The 22,019-nt window shown below is 50.0% G+C and overlaps 1 protein-coding gene across 1 annotated transcript in view; it reads right to left on the minus strand.

The window, feature by feature from the left end:
* Positions 1-22,019, minus strand: part of COL22A1 (collagen type XXII alpha 1 chain) — a 242,116-nt gene that overhangs the window by 63,640 nt on the left and 156,457 nt on the right. The window contains exons 39-43 of the mRNA XM_055314212.1: positions 17,095-17,172; positions 7,483-7,518; positions 6,024-6,077; positions 4,798-4,842; positions 946-993 (exon numbers count right to left, since the gene is read on the minus strand). Of these exons, the coding sequence (XP_055170187.1) occupies positions 946-993; positions 4,798-4,842; positions 6,024-6,077; positions 7,483-7,518; positions 17,095-17,172 (261 nt within the window). The remainder of the gene's footprint in view (positions 1-945; positions 994-4,797; positions 4,843-6,023; positions 6,078-7,482; positions 7,519-17,094; positions 17,173-22,019) is intronic.

The following is a 22,019-nucleotide window of genomic DNA, read 5'->3' on the forward strand; positions in this document are numbered from 1 at the left end:
TCACCCTAAATTAAGACAAAGGCTTGATGCAGAGCCAGCAAAAGCGTCGTCCCTATGCACTGCAGCGGGACTGTTCTTTCTGAAACACAGACGCTACCCGCCTGTCTTGCTTACAGCCATCCTTGGACGGGCACCTGGGCACCTCGCTGTCCTCCCCCGATCTCACGAAAGGGGTGCCCCGCTTCTCAGAGAGCCTTTTGTGCCCATGGACAAGGTCAGCAAGATCTGGAAACCAGTGAAGTCTGCACCCACATCCGGTCTCCTTCCTGGCCAAAGGGCTCAGCCGTGGCCTTCACCTCCCTGCCCTGTGCTCTAGCCCTTGCACCAGCAGGATGCACACCCAAGCTGTTTGGCTCTGCCTATGGCCCCCTTTGTAGAACACGAGACAGCCTTGCGCGGGGTTAGTCTCTGAACTCAGTGAGCAGCGGGCGACCTTCCTAGAAAGCCACTCACCCTCAAGGTCTCACGTTCCTGGCGCACAAAGCAACGGCACAAATAGTACCAACCTCGCAGAGTGACCGTGGACATCAGGTAAGGGATGCACACCATGCATTTAGCACAACCCTGCACACAGAACTTTCAGGGAGGATGGAAACGCTCCATATCTGCAGTCCGCCAAGGCGGGCTCTAGCCACATCCGGCTATTACATACTTAGAACACGGCTCGTGTGACCATGGACCTGAATTTTTCACTGTATTTAATTTTAATTGACTTACACTTAAATTGACACATATGGCCAGTGGCTGCTGGATGAGATGGAGGATTTAGCACCTCGCCGGGCACACAGTGAGCTCTCAGCAAACAGGGCTGCTGTCATCAATACTCACACACAGTTGTTCAAGCAAAAACACCCCGCAACTTATTGAAACGTCCACACTCCCCACCCCCCATGTCCCCACCATCACCATTTCCAAATGCATGCATGTTGACTTCAGGCTTTTTACCTTAACCAAGAGATTTATGTCCCCTGGAGACAGCAGTGAGGAGGGACCCTGCCAAAGTAAAAATAAATGAACAGATGTATACACAGGCATGCATACGGTACATCCCATCCTTGCTCGGAGAGCATAAGACCTTCAAAGCATATGCAGGATGCAAACAGCCCTGTCTACGTCCCAAGCTGGGGAGGCAATGGAAACAAGCCACTTCTGAGGCAGCCACCATACAGGCTGCCATTCCTAGCCGTGGTTGACCGACCTCAACCTCCTGGTCCCCAGACTCCTGTAGTGTCCCCTCCCCACTCCCCACCAAGTCCTGAGAGATCGTGCGGGTACTGTGGAAGGCAAAGGAGCAGGCTGTCCTGGATGCCCCCAGATGGCAAACGGCTGTTGCTCTCAGCCTAGTATGACTTTGAAGCCCCCTGTTCAGCTCTCCCAGGTGAAACGGCATCCTAAACCTCACCCCGCATCATACGGGTTGAAGGTGTCTAACTCTGGGGAAGAGAGTCCCGAAGTCAAGAGTGGTTACAAAGCCTCTGAAGGTATGCAGACGTCTGCGGGTCACCAAATTCACATGCAAACCCCCTGAGTTGGAGTGTGCTGTGTCAGCACGATGGCCCAAGGTGGGGGTGGAGGCTGGGTTCCCACCAGGGTATGAGAACACACAGCTGGAAGGAAAGCAGTAATCAAGGCAGACCCTGAAAGGAAGGGGGAGCTCTGGGCAGAACCGGAGTAGACTGCCAGGGTGTTTTGCAAACTTCTACATTTTGCAGCAGACAGAGAGAGACAGAGGATCCATTCTCCAGAGGAAGGTGTTAGATTTTCCTCTAGAATATGGGAAGCCTGGGGCCGTGCGCGAGCGTGCAGTGGCTGATTTTCTCCTGATTCCGTTGGCATTCCAGCTTATGAATTATGAATGGACGCCGGCATCCTGGGGATGCTGAAACCAACACAATTTTCCTGGATACCAAACCCTATTTCCTGACCTCCTCTCCGCCGCCCCGGGGCTGCTGCTGCACCCTACGGCTAACCGAAGCCCTGTGACTGTGGCATCAGGCCGGCTTGCTCAGGACACCCTTGGTAGTGACTGCAGGCGCGTGCGGGCCCTCTGTGCACCCTCTGGGCTATGACACAGGTGGACACCCAAGATCGGGACCGACAGATGTGAATGGGCAGGTGCCGAGGCGAGGCCGGCCCCGCAGGCCGAGAGCGAGCTCTGCATGCACCTGCTACCACCAAAGCCCAGGGCCCCCTGGTTCTGAGCCAGTCCCTCCGGAGGAAGGCCAACCTCTGCAATATTGTTTATTGAAACTTTAATTTCAAAGCAGAAAGAGGAGGTTTTATCCTGAAGCCTTATGTTTTACCCTGGGAAGTTAATAACCGTGGAGGATCTATATTGTTCAAATCAGGATGGGACCGTGCTGTGGGGCCCCTATAGGCTGGGATGTTTCTGGGCCGTCATGGGGGTCCCCGGTATCACCAACCGCACGGCCAGCAGCGCTCACAGAGGCGGAGAGGCCAGCCAGGGAGGCTCAGCCTAGGTACGGTGTGGCCTTGGGGCACAGTTTTGTGAAGGTCTTGTTGCACCCCGTTTCCGTAAACCTCACGGGGTAGGTGCAGGATGCACAGGGGCCTCTCGACTCAAGGTGGGACTTGCCGGGCGGCCGTCCGCAGAGCCAGTGGCCCTTCTGGGTCCAGGCCAAGCCTGCTTTTCCCTGCCCTGTCCTCCTCCTTGGATCCCCTTGGGCTTCACCGTCAACCCATCCGCTGCACCAGAATCCCCGCCAGAGGCTGCGCCTCTAGGCGCCTGACTCTCTGCACAGGGATTCCCAGCCCAGGAATTCTGGGGGCGCAGCACCGGAGAAACCCTCCGGGTCCCCCTCTCTACCCCGAGGAGCAGGGACTGTGTGGTACAGGCTGAAGGCAGCTGGCCAGGGGCGTCCAAACCCACTCACTCCAGAGACTGGCCCTGCGCGCTCCTGACAGGTGACCTCTAAGCCCTCGGACGCCCCGGCTGCTGAGGCTTGGGTGAGCTCCCCTCGTGGGCCACACGTCACGCTCTTACCTAGCACCTGCCACCCTCTCTCATGCATCCGATCCCAGGAAACTGCAGGGGGCTGAAGTGCTGTCCGCACCAGTTCGCCCCGGGACAGGGGAGGTCACTGGAGGCCCTGGACCTGGTCTCCCAGGGGCTATTCCTGTGCATTTTCCTGTGCCGGCCATCACCTGTGTCCTCCCTCCATGAGGAACTGTCATCGTGATGGAACAATGCTCCTGAGTTCTTAGAGCCCTCCCACGGAGTCCTCCAAGGGAATCATGGAGCCTGAGGGTGTCTTGGGGGCCCCTGAAAAATGCCCTATCTGACCAGCAACAGCAAAGAGACCCTGAGGGCCGCTGGGCTGTACCTGGGACCACACGTGGGCAGTGTGTTCCTTTAAAGGTGCTCTATTTCTTCCCCCTCCTTCCTCCCTCTCTCCCTCTCTCCCTCCACACCCCGCAGGTGCGCAGCCATGGGGCAGTCCTGGTTGTCCACACTGTTGGTGGAGGGTGCTGGCTTCTCTTTGCAGAGAGGTGTCAAGGCCTAGCTTCGGCAGAGGTCCCTGGGACCCCCGTTTAGCCTCTGCTCTGAACCTTGGTCCCCCCCTGCTTCACCAGGGCCTTGCCCTGGGCCAACAACGTGGCTTCTGGGGGCTCACTGGCTGCCGCAAAGTTGGCTCCCGCGGAGGAGGAGGGGAAGCGAGTTGTCCCTAACCTCTCACTCGACCCTCCACTGGTCCCACAGGTAAGTCCCCTGGCGGGCCCAGCAACCCAGATGAGGCAGTGACGGCGCCCATGGGTGCTCGCCTGGCTCTTGCAGTGGCCAGGCTTGCAAAGGAGACTCTAACTCTCAGGCTCAGCTTGAGGGAGAGCTTTCACCAGGTGAGCATCCTTGTTTCAGAGCCGGATGTACGGGCGGTCCCACAGGGACCTCACAGTCCCCACTCCTGATGCGACCAGCTCTGCCCTCCTGGCTAACACCCTTCAGCAGGGACCAGTCTCTCCCGTGTCTGCACTGCCCCCCACCCTGACTGCTCATCCTCACCGTTCCTCCCCTGGAGCCCACCCCTCCCTGCACCCCTTGATGTCCTGGTCACTTGGCCCAGCCTTGGGGCTTCTCTGACAACAGCAACCTAATCAAGAAGGCTAAACATGCTGCCCATGAGGGAGCTCGCAGGAGCCTCGGGCTAGAGCACCAAGGAGGGAGCACTCGGGACCAGCCATTTCCCTGCAACCCCACGGCTTCCATGGTTCCCTCAGGAGAGGAAACAGTTTCTGCCACTGTATAAATAAAAGGGGCAGGGGGGGGTCCAGGGCAGTGATGACATCCTGGGACAGGGGGAGGAAACGGACCATTTATAATGTGATGTACGGTGGGGACCATTTGCTCACCCCCAGACCAACCCCCTACCCTTCCCTGTCCTGTTCCAAGCTGGGGAGGCCGCTCCCCGGGAGCATCTGTGGGGCTCACTGCCTGCAGGCCTTGGCTGAGGCGGATGAGGGAGGCACTGTTAGGAGATGAGCTGGGGAGGAGACCCTGCTCCCCCGCTCAGGCCCTGGCTCTCTGGCAATGGCCTCGCACCCACAGCTACAGCCCCTCCCCACCCTCGCGCTCTCACTCGGCACTGGAAACAGGCTACGGTCCTGTCCGCCTCCCACTCTGGCTTATCTCTGGGCCCCCCAGCATCTCAGATCAGCCCCTGCCCCATGGCTCTGTAAGAAGTCCCTCTTTCAGCCTCCCAGACCATCTGAGTTGTGTTTTATTCCCACTGGAGCCCTGGCTGGGAGTTAATATTCATCCAGAACAGTGAGATGACATACAGGCTTGCCAGGAGGCCCTCTTTCTCCCGGATTTCCTGGTACACCCTAAGAGAAGAGAAACGTGAAGCATTAACTGTGTGAAGCACATCATCCCGGGCCGCTCTGCCCACGCCACCCCCCACCCCACCTCTGTGTCCACCAAGGGTAACTGGGTAGAAAAAAGATCACCCAACCACTGAAGATTGGTACCAATAAAAATGCATGGCTTCCAGTCTCAGCTGAACCCTCAAATCTTCCCAGAAAATAGTCCACTGTGGCCAATAATTTAGAATAAGCCACCTTGCCTGTAACTCCTACTCAAAACGCAACACTGAAAACAGTGCCTGCACGCTGAGCGTGTCCCCGTGTGTACACACACACATTTTCTTAAATTGCCAGCATCCTTCTCTAAACACAGGTGGAAGGCCCAGCTCTGAAAAGAGGGCTGGGTATAAGGAGGTCACTTTGAGATTGGGGCAGGGAAATGAGAGAGTATGTGGACAGGTTGCAGAGGGTAACTTTCTCCTCTATAGTAGAAGCAAGGAAGGGAAGGAGAAGGTGATTTAGTGTCCCCGCCGAAGTGGAAACTACGGATGGAGGGATGCGTGTCTAAGAGACGTACTAAGGCTGAATGGCGCCGGGCAGCTGTGCTTCGTAGGAACTCAGCGCTGCCAGCCACGCATTGGGTCAGAGTGTGTGGTGAGCAACATCCGTGTGCCTGGCACAGGGGCCTGGGATGCCTTAAGACATACGTTCCTTCTCCTCTTGGAGCTCAGCTCTATCTAAGCAGAGGTCAGGCACGGAGAGAAGAGATGATTATCACTGCCACAATGTGGGAAGGGGTGCCATCCTCGGTGAGCATCGGGTAAGTCTGTGGGATTTCCCCCTGAAGGAGGAAAGCCTTTGCACAGGGATGGGTCAGGAACAAGCCCATGGACAGCAAGTCCACGGCGGGCGCTGGATCTGAGCAGGAATGGCCTGCTAGGTATGTAAGGAAGTTGACCAAAAAAAGTGGGAGGCGTTGCACACAACATCTGGGAGCTAACGAGGTTCTGAAAGCATAACACAAAAGCATCAATACAAAATCATAGCTCACAGGCAACAGAAGAGCAAAAATCTAAAAGTGTTCCTGGGGAAGGGGCAGGGATTAGTGGAGGGTTTCCTGGTCAAGAGAGGCTCGCAGGTGGCGGAGGTGGGCTTCCAGGGGAGTCTAGAAGAACCTCAGCTGAGCATTGCTCTTTACTTACATCCTGGCCAGCTGGTCCCTGGGGGCCGGGGAATCCGGGTAAGCCTCGGGATCCCTGAGAAAAAAAGAAGGTAAGACACTTGCCAACAGTTTAAGCAAAATCAGACCCCCCCTTCCTTGGCAATAGTTGGTTCTCATTGTACAAATGGCCTGTTACTATGAGGAATCTGATATGATGTGTGTGCCAAGTGCCTCTGCTCAGCGCTTACTCACGTCCCCAAGCTTGGGGAGGTGGGTGTGTTACACACACAAGGAACACTCCAGAACACCTTCACCATGAGCCCTCCTGCCCAGGCCCCCGAGCGCAGGCTCCTTCCTTGAGTGGAAGGGTCAGCGCCTGCAGTGAGCTCACCATGGCTCACCCCTCTGCGTCTGGTGGGTTGCCAGCCAGCTCCCTAAGTTAAAGCATGCAAGGCTCAGTGCCCAGTACGTAGAGGACATTTATTATTTTTTATTAGAAAATTCCTCCCATTCTGTTGAAAATTTCTGGACAATATCAGGAATTCTCACAAATATCTTTCACTGCGGATCCCACTTCCTGTAGGAGTCTTCCTTCCGTAGGTCTGTAGGTGGGAATCAGTAGATCTGCACTGGCAGGTGCAGGGCCTGGGCCACAGAGCTGCTCTGGAGCTAACCCTGCCTCTCTGTGACCTCCCAGGGGTCCCCTGCATGACAACCCCTCCAGGGGAGCCCCATCCCCTGTATTATCCACCTTATTGCTCCACTACAGCACTTGCTCTGAAATCTGATGCCTCTCAATGAACTATTCTGGGCCTCCAGTTCCTCATCTACAAAAATGGGTATTAAAACTCATTTTCTTGATTTAGAAATCACTTGAGTGCAAATTACTTGAGTGCACTGAATTTTACCCATAAAGCATGTCATCATAGGTGCTAATCTGCAGCTCCTCTTGCTCTGGGGTAAGTTTATAGAAATTCACATTTTCCTAGTAAATGCATACATTCTGCTTATCATCAATGGCAGCTACTCCTAAGAACAAATGTTTCCTGAGAGCTTTCCTGTTGCTTCATGGCATTTAGCCCAACAGACCTCCACAACGGCCCATGGCTGAACATGCCCACTTTACAGACTAAGAGAGATCCCCCACTAAATCAGGACAATGCGGCTGGGGGTGGTGAAGCCAGGATTCAAAATTAGTTCTGCTGGTAATTAGATGAAACTCATCACACCCTGCTGTCCTTCTGGGGTGCCTAGATGCCAAAAAAAGCAAAAGCCCATCTTAGCCCAACTATAGCATGGGCATGTTGGATGAGAACATCGCCCATGCCCTTCCTACTCGTACCATTCCAGAGGATATGCTTATATCCTACAGGGTCTGGACTGTTTAATGGCAGGGATTTGCAGATAGCACTTGAGTTTGGCCCTTCCACTTTAAACTTGTTTTAATTAAAACTGGATTTCTCCATTAAGCCCAACCCTTCATTTTATCCATACTGTACCGGGGGCCCTTTGTCTCCTGGTGGTCCAGAAGGGCCCTGAGAAACAAACAAACAGAACAAATAAGTCAAGTCAGAATGAAATGTTTCTTTAAACATGCTGTCGTGTTTATTTCCAAGCCAGGTCTTGAACTATCCTTGAAGGAGTAGCTAATTCCCCCGACCTGCAAGCCACGGTGACACCTGCCCACCCCACCCAGGAATTCTGCACAAGGAGGTCTTCCCAGAACTACCTCCAACTGCCCCTGAATGGTTACCATCCTATCCTGGAACCCACTTGGTTCCTGATACCCGGGCTCATTTCCAGTTTGTAGCTTGGGTGCAGGGTGAGAATGAACATCCCAGCATCTTCATATGGTGCCTCCCTCCTGCTTGGGACAGGCTGGGGGTACACTCAGGTCCAGACTCCCCGGCATGGCCTGCTTTGGCTGATACTGCAATGGTGCCCCCCAATTCCTAAAAGGGGGTGTCTCTCTCTCTTACATACACACATATGGGTCTGCCCTCTAAGTCCTCAGTTTAGAATCTGGCTTCTAGAGATTGCTAAAATGTGGCCATTGATTAAAGTATTAGCGTAGTTTTTGGTCCTGCCATGACTGGAATGCTCCCTTGCCCTGAGTCTTCATTATGCTCTGCTTCTGCTCTGCTTTTCTACCTGGACACATTCTTTTCACACTTTGGTTCTCAGCTGAGGTGTCACTACCTTTGAAAGCCTTCCCTGGCTCCTCCCAGGATGCTCATTAGAGGTGGTCCCCTGTTCCCTCCATGCCTCCCATCCAGGATGCCATGCCTCAGTTTGCCATCACTTCTTGGCTGTCTGTCCTCCCCACTCAATGACCATGTGCCATGTGGTTGGGTGGGCACTAAGCTCCTTGCTCAGCACTGTCTCTCCAGCACCCAGCACAGTGCTGTCAGGATACTGTAGAGCACAGCAAGTGGCACTCCATCAACATTAAGATTTTAGAGCATGGGAACTTCAGAGTCAGGTATAATCACCCTCCATTGTCACTGATAATCAGAGTGAGGCCAGAGAGACTAGGACCTGCCCAAAGCACAGTAGGAGTCACTCGACAACGGGGTTATCCCACCTCCTGCTCAGTCTAGCGTACCCTACATCTCCCTGCAGCAGAGCCCAGAATTTCCCCAGACACTCCCAAGAGGAAGAAAGAGCTTACACAAATGCATAGGTTTCTGGCAATATGAGCCAGGTAACCTAAAAGTCTGCTTATGACATATATCCCAGAACTTTCTGATAAAACAGAGGAAGCAGCATGTTAAGTGCACAGCTGAGCACTTAAAGAAAGGAGGGGAAGTCTCCAGAGGTCTCAGGTCAAGCAGATAAATCAAGCAGGTAAGACAAGAGACTCCCTTCCATCTTGGGTCTAGTTGACTCAGAAGCCACTTTCAAAAAAAAAAAAAAAAGAAGAAGAAGAAGCCACATTCTATTAGTTCTCATTGGCTTCATCCAGGTGTAAGTCAACAGTGCACATGGATCAATGCACACACATCTGAGGTTTGCTCTTTTCAAAGCAGCTGCCTATTGAGACTGAACCCATTCCCCAAGCAGAGGACTGAGGGACAATTGGTTACTGCCAAGGGGAATGCTGCCAGGTCACCTTGGAGCCACCCTTGGTTCCAGATGAAACTCCATGATCTACCTGAAGTACTTAACGTGTTCCTTTGCTCGAGCTCCAAATTCCTCTTTTATGTCATTTACTATAAAATCCACATATGAAAGGTGGATTCTGTTGTCAAAAAGGCATCCATTTTAAACCTTAGCTTTATCAATTATCAGCTGTGGGACCTTGAGCGAGTCACTTCGTCTCTGTGAGCTTCAGTTCTCCTCAAATGGAATACAGTGCTAGACGGCCACCTTGCCTTGAGTGATCAGAAGTCAAAAAAGATGTTCTAAGGAAAGAACCAGGGCACTCAGCCTGGCCCATCCCCACAACTATTTTGTCAGTACACTCTTAAGAAATATCAGAGTGTTGGAGTGCCTGGAGGCTCAGCTGGTTAAGTGTCTGCCTTTGGCTTAGGTCATGAACTCAGGGTACTGGGATTGGGCCCTGCATGCGGCTCCCTGCTCAGTGGGGAGTCTACTTCTCCCTCTCTCTCTCTGCCTCTTCTACCTTGCTCCCCACCTGTGTCCTCTGATCTTTCTTGTGCTCTTTCTCAAATAAATTAAGAAAAAAAAAAACAAAACAAAATATCAACGTGTTGAGGAGGAGAGATCCAATAAATGGCATTCCTAAGCTGAAGCCTAAACAAGTTTCCAACAACCACAACCCTCTTTCCCATGATTATGCTCGCTGACATGTTTGCTCAAGAGCCACTTTATCCCAATACACAGATCTTGGCCTTTGATACCATTTTCCACCAGAAGGAAACACAACTCCTTGGAGAGATGACTGATTCCAGATCCGGACAAGAAATGTATACAAACCTAGGGCACCTGGTCATTCCAAAGAACAAGAACACTATCAAAGTCTGCTGGGCTTGTGTCAAAGGTACTCAGGGTCACTGAGATGAGCTCCTACTGGCAACAGCTAAGACAGCCTGCACGTCAAAGGGATGGATAACTGGACTATATTAAAACACATCAAATGTGTTTGTTCAAAATTATTGATGAAAAACAAAACACCTAATTAATCATTTTTGTCAGATGCAAGGGAATCGAGTCTTTATTTGAAAGTAATTGAAGGGAAAGACTGGAACATTCCCTTGTATCCTGCCTTCCATATGAATTGTACCACTGAGTAGGTCGATTGTAATTGAGGGACCTGTCCTCCATCTAGAAGTATTTCAGCAGATACATAAAAAAGAATTGGTAGAACAAGAAAGGCATGAGTTTGCAACCCTTGATGTGCTAATTGATCTAAGCACTGCACATCAAAGAGTGTGAACATCACAACAAGAGAGACCACCAGACACCATGTGCCTCCTAATGGAGGAACACACTCCCTATGAAGTCTTGCCAAACACATCAAGCCTGAATCTGATCAAGGCTCTAGGCCCAATTACGGATGTATAGGAGACACAGAGACAGAGCAATGTGTTAAATTACTAAATTAGCAAATTCCAGACTCGGGGAAGCTCTAGGAGGCCAAAAAAAAAATCATCAATAAATAAACTGAAAAAGGAAAGAAAAACATAATGGAGGGAAAAACCTGTATATTTATAGAGAAAAGTTTTAAAGAAATCAACAGGGGCACCTGAGTGGCTTAGGGGGTTAAACGTCTAACTCTTGATTTTGGCTCAGGTTGTGATCTCAGGGTTTGTGGGATTGAGCCCTGTTTTAGGTTTTGTGCTGGGTGTGGAATCTGTTTATGATTCTCTCTCTCTCTCCCCCTCTGCCTCTCCCCACTCTCTCACTCTAAAAAAAAAAAAGAAAGAAAGAAAAGAAAAGAAAGAAGAAAGAAAGAAAGAGGAAAGAAGAAAGAAAAGAAAGAAAGAAAGAAAGAAAGAAAGAAAGAAAGAAAGAAAGAAAGAAAGAAAGAAAGAAATCAGCCAATTACTAGCTATATTTGGGTCTTGATTCCAACAGGAGAACTGCATAGGCATGACATTTATGGAATAAATAGAAATCCTACCACTGACTGGATATTTGATGATTTATTTGGAATTGCTTTGGGGAGTATAATAATGAAACTCTGGTCACATTTAAAAGTCTTTACCTTTTAGAAACATACTGGAATTATTTACAGATACAAGGACAGATGTTGGGGATTTGCTTCAAAATAATGGAGAATGGTGGAGGGTGAAGGGGAAGCGGAGGCCTTGGATAGGGATCCTGGTTGGCAGAGGGACGTGTGGCTGCATGGGGTTCATTTGGCTATTCTTCCAAAATATTCTTTTGGTATATATGAAATTTTCCTTGATAAATATAAGTATATATGGAGTCTGTGTGTATGTGTGCACATGCTATATACATACACACATGCACACACACCCATGCACCCCTGCACTTCTGTCCTTTGCTGATAACTGCAGAAAATGGAAATTCACAAAACTGAAAGCCCCAGGGGGTTCCAGATATGCTAGGTACTCCCCTCTTTCTCTGCTATGCTGCTATGCTAATGGTACTGTTTCCCTCCTTTGAGGGTTGGTCATCTCTCACTCCTTCTCCCCACTGACATACCCACCATGAAGGTGCATTTTTCTGATCCATGATCTTTTATCTGAATGTTAATACGTGCCAGGCTCTGTGCTGAGCTTGGGGGAGGACACAGGTGGGCATGGAGCCAGTTCCAGGAAAGAAAACCACCCCTTTAATAATAGGGCCTCAATGGGTATGGGTTGAGGGTCACCAGAGCTGCTGCACCCACTTGACTTTGGGGAGGCTTTACCCAGATGGTGCTGGGTGAGAGAAGTTGCAGAAAGAAGCTGATGGGTTTAGAGGCAGAGGAGGGACAAGGACGATTCTGGTAGAAGAGAAGTCAGACTTTGTGCAAGAAGAACAGGTTCCTTTCTCTAACATGGAGAATGCCAGGCATCTGCAGCCAGAGCTTCCAAGGACAGCTAGGGTCTGTCAGGGTGAGAAGGGCCTGCAGTGCCCCTCAGGAGAAGTCTCCAAGATACTGATGAGCTCAGATCCGGGCTCTGGTGTGGAGAAGATATTGGAGAAAGCCAGGTACAGAGACCAGGTTGGAAATCCAGGAGGGAGGTTAAGAGGGAGGCCGAGCGAGGCCAGAACCAGAGCCTGGCCCATTGTAAGTGCTCAGTAGGCCACAGGAATTAAAATTAGCAACAGAGATTAAAAAGAGGGCTCCCAATCAGAAGCAACAGTGGAAATTTATTTTAAAACTTAACTGTCATCAACGAAAAAAACCCCAAGACTTTAATCTAAACAGCAAGCTGTTTAATCTAAACAGCAAACTCAGCTCCTGGCCATGCACGGAGCCCTGGGGTCTGGGGGTGACGTGCTGTTCGTACCCTCCCCACCTCTTCCACCTGCTGCCCGTGGGGCCTCACTCTGCACGCAGAACAGGACGGGAGTGCAAGGCAGTGAGCAAAGCCCTGCACATCGCCTGAGCATCAGCTTAGCGGCAGCTACCGGGAAGTGCCGGGTGTCCCCAAGCAGGGCCAGGTAAGTGGCCACACGGCCACACCCAGTGCTTTCAAGGGAACCTGGCCAGCCTACTTCTTGGGATGGCCTGACCTGAGCCGCTCCCTGGTTCTTCTGACCAAAGGGATCGAACCAAAACCAAGGAACAAAAACCAACGGCTACTGAAATCTCTAGCCTGAAGCCAATGTGCTATCGTGTGTCGGCAACATTTTAATAAAGAACCAGAGAACAAATGCTAGACGGGTGAGTCATAGCTCAGGGGCCAAGATGCGGGAAGAGGACGCTGTCCCGGGAGCGGCTGGGGAGCACGAACTGGTCGCTATCGCTGTCCTGCCCGCCGTGCGTGAGTGCAGGGGGCCCAGCCCGAGCTCTGCCACAGGCCAAGGGTCACTTCAGGCAAGTGGTGTAACCTTTCTGTCTCCTTTGACAGGAAAAGGAGAAAAGGACCTGCCTGGTGAGGCTGCCCTGCTGGCCGTCAGAGAGAGACGTCAAGACAGGGGAAGGAAAGGTCAGGGGGAGGATTTTGACGACATCGAAAGGTCAAAGGCACAGTACCAGGTGTCACTGGCAATATTATCCTGTTGTAGCCTCCCAACAGTCCTGCTGATGCTGCAGAAATGACTGGCTCTTGACCCCCAAAGAGAGTGACAGGACCAGAAGGCCTGAGTCTCCGGGAGGACAGCCGTCGGTGGAAATGCGGCCCTTGCTGGCCTCCAGCTCCTGGCTTCAGGGAGGCTCAGTGGCTCCTTTGATCTGCCCTCAGGCCTAAGCTGGATCATTTTTAAGCGTTTAAAACCTTGCTAAAGGAAGAGCAGAAGCAACCTGGAGATCAAAGGGATTTTTTTATTTTTTTTATGTCTTGAAGCAAGAGGCCAGAACTCCCGACAGCTGCTTCCCCATCCATGCCCCTGGCCAGTGAAGGCACAGGGGCTGGCAGGGAGAGCAGGGCTCCCTTCCAGGGGGTCGGCACAGCTCCTGGATGCCAAAGGCCTCAAAAGCATAACACCACGAGAGGAAGGACGCGAGGACGAACTCCTAAGCTGCTCCATCCTTCGTGGAAATGAATAATTCTGCTCATCCTGCTGACGCCACAGGGCGAGCGACACAGGCAATAGGAACTGGTTTGGGAGGAGGTGGGGAGTGATGTGCGGCCCAGCCCTGGCACCAGACTAGCTCTAGTCACTCTACCCTGTGAAGCTCAGGCGGTTTCCCAGGAGAACAGTGATGTAGTAGACGCTGTCAGTGCCCCTCTCCAAACACCTGGACTCACAGCCACCTGGCTGGGTCTTGGGCTTTCCGCAGCCACAGGAGGACCCTTGGGCGGAGGGCCAGGCAGGCTGGGAGCTCCTGGGAGTCAGCCCCCCGGGAAGCAGCCCTCATCCACTGGCCAACAGGAGTGGGCACGTAAGCACTCTACCCCCCTTGCCACCACTCAGAGAACAATTCCACAGCCCTCCACGCATCCCCCGGGGTATCTGTGGAAGTGAGGCCTGGGCATCCGCCCACCATGGAAGCCTGCTCATGAACACACCCTCCCTCACTCCCCTTCCTTTCTGCACAACCCAATAATCCCCTAAATGGTGATTTCTGGAACATTCCCTTGCCCTTGGATCCTGTTCTCAGAAGAGGCTTCTGCAGAATCTGGGCTTCACCTAGTGGTCAGGCAACGTTCACGGGGCTATAGGAGGTGGTGGTGTGCATACTTCTACACCTGGCACCCAGCCATACACACACCACTCGTGGCCCTGTTCCCACAAAGGGGTAGTATAACCCCAGCGAGCCCCACCCCCCGGGCATCAGTCCCCACCCCCACCTTCTTCGCCTCCTCTGACTCTCAATGCACCCCTACATCCTCTGTGCAGATTCCCAGGCCATCAGAAGCCTAGGCAAGGGGCCAAAGACAAGATTTATGAAAATTCAGTAAGGTTTGGTCCACTACGGAAGCTTGTAATAAGTTGAAGTGGAGGAAAGACAATAAACAGTTGATTTACGGCCCCTTGGCTGCAGCCAGCCAATTACTTTTCAGGTGGAATCACTTAGGCATGAACATATTTCACGGCTGATGTTAGCCAGCCCCGAAGCAGGAGGTGGTGTGGAGAGTGTCCACATCTGCCAACTGGCTTTCCGATTAAGGGTTTGACACAGTGAGTCCTTAGGGACAGACAGGGACACATAGAGACCTGTTGAGTGACAGAGGGGCCTACATTCAGCCTGCAGCTTCACTTACAGAAAGTTTTCTATGCCAAGGGGTAATTCCTGCGAGATGCAGGATCCTCACTCCAGCAGATTAGCCACACGAGGAGGAGGAGGAGGATTTCACAAATACCAAAGTCTGAACTACTGTATGTCTTCACTGCACCTTTCCCATGGTGTTCCTTCCAGTTACCAAAAAAGCTGAAAAAAAAAAAAAATAGCCAAAGACAAAGTTGATGTAATGAAGTTGAGGGAGGGTTTGCTCTACCTGAGAATTTCTATTAAGAAAAGCAGATTAAAATTAGATATTCCCAAGGGGATTCTATACGCTTGCTCCATGGTTTCTGGGGATATTTGGGAAGACAGGTGTCCCATTGCTAGGGGTGTGATAGAAGACAGGTGGTTACTTCTGGTGGGGAGTAAATAAGGCAAGACAGGAGGAGCAGGGGGAGAGAATGGGGGGTGCCCCAGAGAATTTCAGGGACAGAGTGAGATGCCTGACACCAGCGCTGGGATGAGAAAGGACCCCAGAGGGAAGGAAAGGGGGTTTCTCCCTTACAAGTGATATTGTGGGTAATAAACTGGATTTCCTTTCATATTATTTGAGAGACAAACGCAGAATGGTGCTCCTTTAATTATTTTTGGTTGTGGTCTGCATTTCCTGAATGCAAAGCCAAGCAGAAACTGGGGTCATGTGCTGCTCTGGTTTATATTCGTGTTGCATTGAATAGGGACAGAGTTATGTTGCCCTTGTAGGGTAAATGATGCTAACAGCAACGACAATATGTGGGTAGTGTGGACACCGTGAGGCTTAGCAATAGCGTTTGAAAAGGACTGAGTGACTGGTTGGCGGGCACTGAGGGGGGCACTTGATGGGATGAGCACTGGGTGTTATTCTGTATGTTGGCAAATTGAACACCAATAAAAAATAAATTTATTATTAAAAAAAATGAAAAGGACTGAGTATTTGAGCTTCTTTTAATTAATTGTAAGACAGTGCTACAGACTGAATGTTTGTGTCTCCCCTAGATTCTTATATTGAAATCAAATACCCCTTGCAATGGTGTTTGGAAATGGGGGCTTCCAGAAATAATTAGGTAATGAGAGCAGAATCCTGGTGACTAGAATTAATGTCTTTACATAAGACACCCCAGAGGAGTGCCTGGGTGGCTCAGGCAGTAAATCATCTGAGTCTTAGTCTTGATTTCAGCTCAGGTCATGATCTCAGAGTCATGGAATCAAGCCTCACATTGGCCTCGGTGCTGGGCATGGAGCCTGCTGAGGATTCTCTCTCTCTCTTCCTCTCCCTCTGCCTCCCCGCCCTTGTTCTTTGTCTCTCTTAAGAAAGAAAGAAAGAAAGAAAGAAAGAAAGAAAGAGAAAAAAAGAAAAAAGTCAATACGATTTTAAGGTGCATTATCAATGGACAGTGTGTCCTTAGCAAAGGAGGGAGCAAACCAAAAGATACATTACCAGGATTGAAAAGTCCTTGAATTCTGAAGGCTATCATTCACTGAAAGGGGGCAGGAGGTGTGCTCTTGTGATACAAAGGGAAGAATCAGAAGCAATGGGTGGAAGACACAGAAGACTATAGTCCTATTCTTGATGAGAAAAAATTTCCAATAAATGTCTGTTCTCTACGGAAATAACTGTCTCAATTTCAAAGCCAGAGGTGCTTTCTTTGAAAGAAGAGTGTCGTCTATTTCTAGAGATATTCAGGTAGACTCTGGTTGAATATAATAGCTGTCTTCAACTTGGACGGTGGCCCGGGCATCCCTGGTCCTTGCAATCTCTTATAACTCCTAAGGTCACCACCTTGAGGAAGTCTGTAGACTCACAATATCCAGACTTATTCATCACACTGCCGATGCGAGCACCACTTTCCGGGATTTCATTGTGGGGACTGTATTAAACTTAAGATTTAATTTATGTCCTCACCTGTATACTAACTGGAGGCAGAAGGATCATGAACTCATTTTGTCTAAAATACACAAAAGCATGCAATTTCTCCCACATCCCACCCCTTTCCCAGATAATTCAGTTTCACTGGCTAGTCCTCAGATTAGCAAAAGTTTGGCCAGCAAGTCAGTTTTTTTTCTTTTCTAATTTTAATGAGTTTTGTTCTGTCCTCTTTCAATCAGACACGTCTTGGTCTCCCCAAATGCCTTATTCCCATAGGAAATACACCAAGTTTTAGCACAAAGAAAGCCAGGGGACAGGCCTATACCCCAGTGGACCAGTGGATCACTAGGTTAGCTGGAAAGGGAGGGTCCTTGCAGGAAAGGCTCAGGGAGCCAACAGGGAGTGGCTGTGTGGCCTGAGGGTAGGGGAGGACATTCTGGAAAAATAAAGACTCACAGGAGGGCCAGCTACTCCGATGCCTGGGTCGCCACGGTTGCCAGGAGAGCCAGGGATCCCAGGTGCACCTCGGTCCCCCTAGAGAGAGGAAAAATAAGATTAAGAGGTGAGTTCTGAGCAGGACAGAACCAGCATACAAAGGGAACTGTCCTGGCTGTGCTATCCATTAATGCCCTTCCTGCCACCTGGACGCCACGTGTCCCTCCACAGCGGCCAACCAGCCCATCACCCACCCAGTCCACCCCCCACAGGCACAGCCATCACTTGTGATCATGACCTTTCAAAGCTTACCATGCCCCAAACTTGACCATAGCTCCAAATGTGGTTATAAGAAGATGATACCCCTCCCTGTGACCACAAATATTACTGTTTTCTCCAGACCTCATCATGCCCCTGTCCTGACCACACCTCAGATTTGACTATGTACCTGCATTCCAAATCAGTTCCCCAATCAATGATAATCTACCAATAACTTGCCAAGTCCCTCTGTTGCACAGGCCACTTTTCCAGGGTCTGGAGAGCAGGGACAACTGAGCTATAACCATTACCTTTGCACACAGCGGTTCACAGAGTGTGGTTTTCAGGCCTGTCCTCAATATCTAGTCACAGTTGACTCAAGATTATGTGACAAGTTCCCTGAGCTTTAGTTTATTTACAAAGTGGAGGTAACAACAGGAGCCTCCACATCAGCGGGTGGTGTGCTCCTGAAGCAAAGCTACATGCACGAGCGCCATCCTGACAGGGAGCCTGGCCCAGCTCTGTGCCAGGCAGATGTTGTGGCTAATGCCCCTCCTCTGTACCTGTCATTCAGGACTCTGATGGCAAGAGTAAAAGGGAAGAATGTCTGTTATTTCCTGTAGAAGGAAGCTGAGACTGAATCATACCCTTTTATCCACAATTTCAAAATCCTCAGCCTCCAAAAACAAGGGCTTATCCTAACCCAATTGGCGGCAAAACCTGCCTGGATCTGACATGGGCTATTTATTTATTTTTAAGGTTTTATTTATTTATTCATGAGAGACACATAGAGAGGCAGAGACACAGGCAGAGGGAGAAGCAGGCTCCCTGTGGGGAGCCGGATATGGGACTGGACTCTAGGACCCCGGGGTCATGCCCTGAGCCAAAGGCAGACCTCAACCACTGAGCCACCCAGGTGCCCGCAGGCTACTTATATATAACCTTCAGGTATCCCAGGGTGTCTGGATGCTTACACATCGCTGTTGCATCAATATTCAAGAGTCTGATTAGGAGTGCTGGCCCACACACCACAGTCAGTGTTGCACGGATAGTTTACAGATTGTTACCTTTCCAATTCCAAAATAAATCCGGCCCAGAACACATATGGCCCTATCAGTTTTGTGTGAGACTGTGCACCTGTACTAGGTCAGCCGAACTCAGCCCAGCCTAACATGAACCAGTGGCTGATCTTGCTCAAGCTATTTAATATCCCCGGGAGGCGTTAACTCCTATGACAAATGGAAAGAGCATTAGAAGGTTGGTGTGAAGAGCCAGTGAGATAATGCACAGCAATCTGATCTCAGGTGGAACCTGACATTGCTAGGCAACACGTTGCTCATTAAGGTTTATGTTTCTAAGCATGAAAAAAAGTCCCATTAATAATCAGCTTACCTTCAAACCATCATTTCAATCAGAAACCTTTACATCTGGACCTTTAAGAAAAGCAATGTTTTGGGGCACCTGGGTGGCTCAATGGTTGAGCAACTACCTTCAGCTCAGGTCATGATTTTGGGGTCCTGGGATCGAGCTCTGCATGGGGCCTGTTTCTTCCGCTGCCTATGTCTTTGCCTCTCTCTGTGTGCCTCTCATGGATAAATAAAATCTCTAAAAAGAAAAGAAAAGTCATGTTTCTAAGATGATTAGTTTTGCTGGAAATATGATTGTCGCCTGGATGAGTACCTAAGTCATATAGTTGTGCAATTAACGCTTGCTTTTTATTTATTTCTTGCAGAGATATGGGCTCCCGGACCAAAAAGAGGTCCATTTCCAACCCTCTGTGCTGAGTTCTGAAGAGAAATCTCATTCAGGGGAAGTGGGAGGGCTGAGGTTTAGGAAGGTCTCACAAAAGACATCAACCAAACCCCAAACCTCCTTCCAGTAACACTGACACTGACCCTTGTCCTTGCAGGACCACCAGGGCCATGCTTCCCAAGAGCCACAGCACCCCTCTGCCTCACCCCTGCCTCTATAGATAGGCCCCTCCTGAAATTCTCTTTGAAGCCCCAGATGGTACATTGTGTTTCTTTAGGAAAATGTGCGGTGGCTCATTCTGTGAAGTACAAGATGCTTGGGGCTGCTAGGAAATCTAATTTGTATGCAGGGGGAAGTCAGGAAGTCCAGAAATGAGGCGAATACGGGAAAATGTGTAATGAACAGAGGATGAACACGCTCCTTGCTGCAAGCCAGTCGCATGCACACTGTGCCAGTGAGAGCGCCGTGTGGGAAGATTTCAAACAGGCAGTCAGGGGACTCTGTCCAGTTTTAGGACAATGTCCACCTGGTGCTGTTACCCTGGGTAAGTCCTATAACCTCTCCAGAGCCTTAGGACCCTCATCAATGAGAAAGAAAGAGAACATTCTACCAAACTCCCATGTATCTTAGGAAGACCTGTTCAAAAGGGAAGAGACTATTGAACATTGAGGATTACAAGTATATTATTACCACTTGATCGGTGGAATTAGAAGACCAAAAATAAACCAAACACACACAAGTGCCAGCGGAATCCATATCCTTTTGCATCTCAGTTACTCTTTAAAATATTTAATGTAGGTTTTCTTCTTATCACTTTCTGTTTTAGCTTGGCTCCCCCCACTCCTCCCAAGGCTGTATCCCACATGCCAGCAAACCCTAACGACTGCCAACTAAACCACGCCAACCGTCCATGTTCTAACTTTCCAAACACCGAGCCATCAAAAAAGACCAATTGTTCCACTCCCATAGACCCACCTCTGCTTATTCTCCCTGCTGTCCTCTTCCCCATATTTGCGTAGACCTTCATTAATCTAAACACCTTACTCTCCCATTGTGTCTGTCTGACCCTCTCGTTTCTATGTACGCATCCTCAAAGTATCCATTCATTCATTTATCCATTAATTGAACAAGTATTTGTCAAGTCCTAGAATGACTCAGACCCTAAGTTGGGTACAATATTGATATACTTTTTTAAAATTTTTTTTAAATTTTTATTTATTTATGATAGTCACACACACAGAGAGAGAGAGAGGCAGAGACATAGGCAGAGGGAGAAACGGGCTCCATGCACCGGGAGCCCGACGTGGGATTCGATCCCGGGTCTCCAGGATCGCGCCCTGGGCCAAAGGCAGCCGCTAAACCGCTGCGCCACCCAGGGATCCCCTGATATACTTTTTTAAAAAAGATGTATTTATTGGAAAGAGAGAGAGAGAGAATGAGTGAATGCACACAAGGCAGAGGGGCAGAGGGGGTGGGAGAGAGAATCTCAAGCAGACTTCTGGCTGAGCAAGGAGTCCTTGTGGGGCTCAGTCTCACAACTCCAAGATCATGACCTGAGGGGAAATCAAGAGTCAGCTGCCTAATCGACTGAGCCACCCAAGTGTCCCCAATATTGATAGACTTTTGCGTCTACAGTGTCCAACCTAGGACTCGGCATCAGTCCCAGCTTTTAATTGCCATTTCCTAGAGTGCCAGAATGATAGCCCACATTTTGGTCAGGTACTACATTTTGCCTTTGACCTGAAGTCAACTTTTTACAGAGGAGGAAGCAAGACAGAGCCAGGGTGGAGCAATCAGCCCAGCCTGGAATCTGAGTCTCTGACTGCTAGGGAGTTGTCTGGCTTCTTTCCTGTGTTTATGGCCCATTGTGATGCTAACATTTTCCCAAAGCAGCACTTCACAGCTTAATGAGCTGAGACTTTTAGCAAATAGCCCCAAGAAAAGAGAAAAAAGACCTTAATGCTCGGTCAGCAAAAGTAAAAAGGTTCAAGATGAAGGAAAAATGGGGCACAAGAGCTGGAATCTGTGATACTGACTCTAGAAAATATTTTGGCTGTAAGACTTTCTGGGCCAGTCCAACAGTGTCCAGAGAAGAAATGTGAGTACGTGTGGGTTGTGGAAGGAGAATGACATCATTTCTTCCCACAGGAGCCCTCCGGGAGTTAAATATGCTTCACTTACTTAAACAGAAAAGTACAGAGGGTCTCCAACAGAATAAATCACTTGCTTCCAGTCATCCATCCTGTAGGTCACTGAGCTGGGATCCTACAGATCCCAGCTCTGCATGAAAGCAAAACGTAGAAACAAGTGCCATGCAAGAAAATGAAAGATGTTTTTAGAACTTCCTGTGGTTATGAGTAATTAGAAAGTGGGTGGCGCTGATGAAAACCTTTGTGTGGCTCCCTTCCTTCCCACAGGGGATTTCCTTCAGCACCTTGGACAGCGGGGGGGGTCACTCAGCAGGGGCTCTGTTTCTCTCTCCATCCCTCCTTCCTTCCAGCCCAAGATCAGCCCATTCTTCAGCTAAAGACCTCCTTGAATTCACACTTACCTTCCCAATGTCAATGAACTATGGAAATCTTTACTTCTAAGCCACATTCTAACTTACAAACATATACGGTATCAACACTGGAGTGGGTCATCTGTTTCCACACCTCACATTTATAAATAAGAGGAAACATTTGGCTAAAGCGACAGCATGACTAACCAACCCTAGGTCACCTGTCTTGACACCAGTTGGTCAGTCGGACCTCAGGTCAAGGCTCTCTGCACTCCTGTCTCCAAAGTGCCTGCAGGGATGGATGAGGACTCTAGATCCCCACCTTCTTGCTGCAACCCTAAAGCTGAGTCCACAGAGTGATCTCATAATAAGGGGCACTAATGTTTGTTAAGCATGTATCTATGACATCACGAGTTAGGCACATATTTTTATTGGT

The sequence above is a fragment of the Nyctereutes procyonoides genome, unplaced genomic scaffold (genome assembly GCF_905146905.1).
Source record: "Nyctereutes procyonoides isolate TBG_1078 unplaced genomic scaffold, NYPRO_anot_genome, whole genome shotgun sequence".
NCBI lineage: Eukaryota > Metazoa > Chordata > Mammalia > Carnivora > Canidae > Nyctereutes > Nyctereutes procyonoides.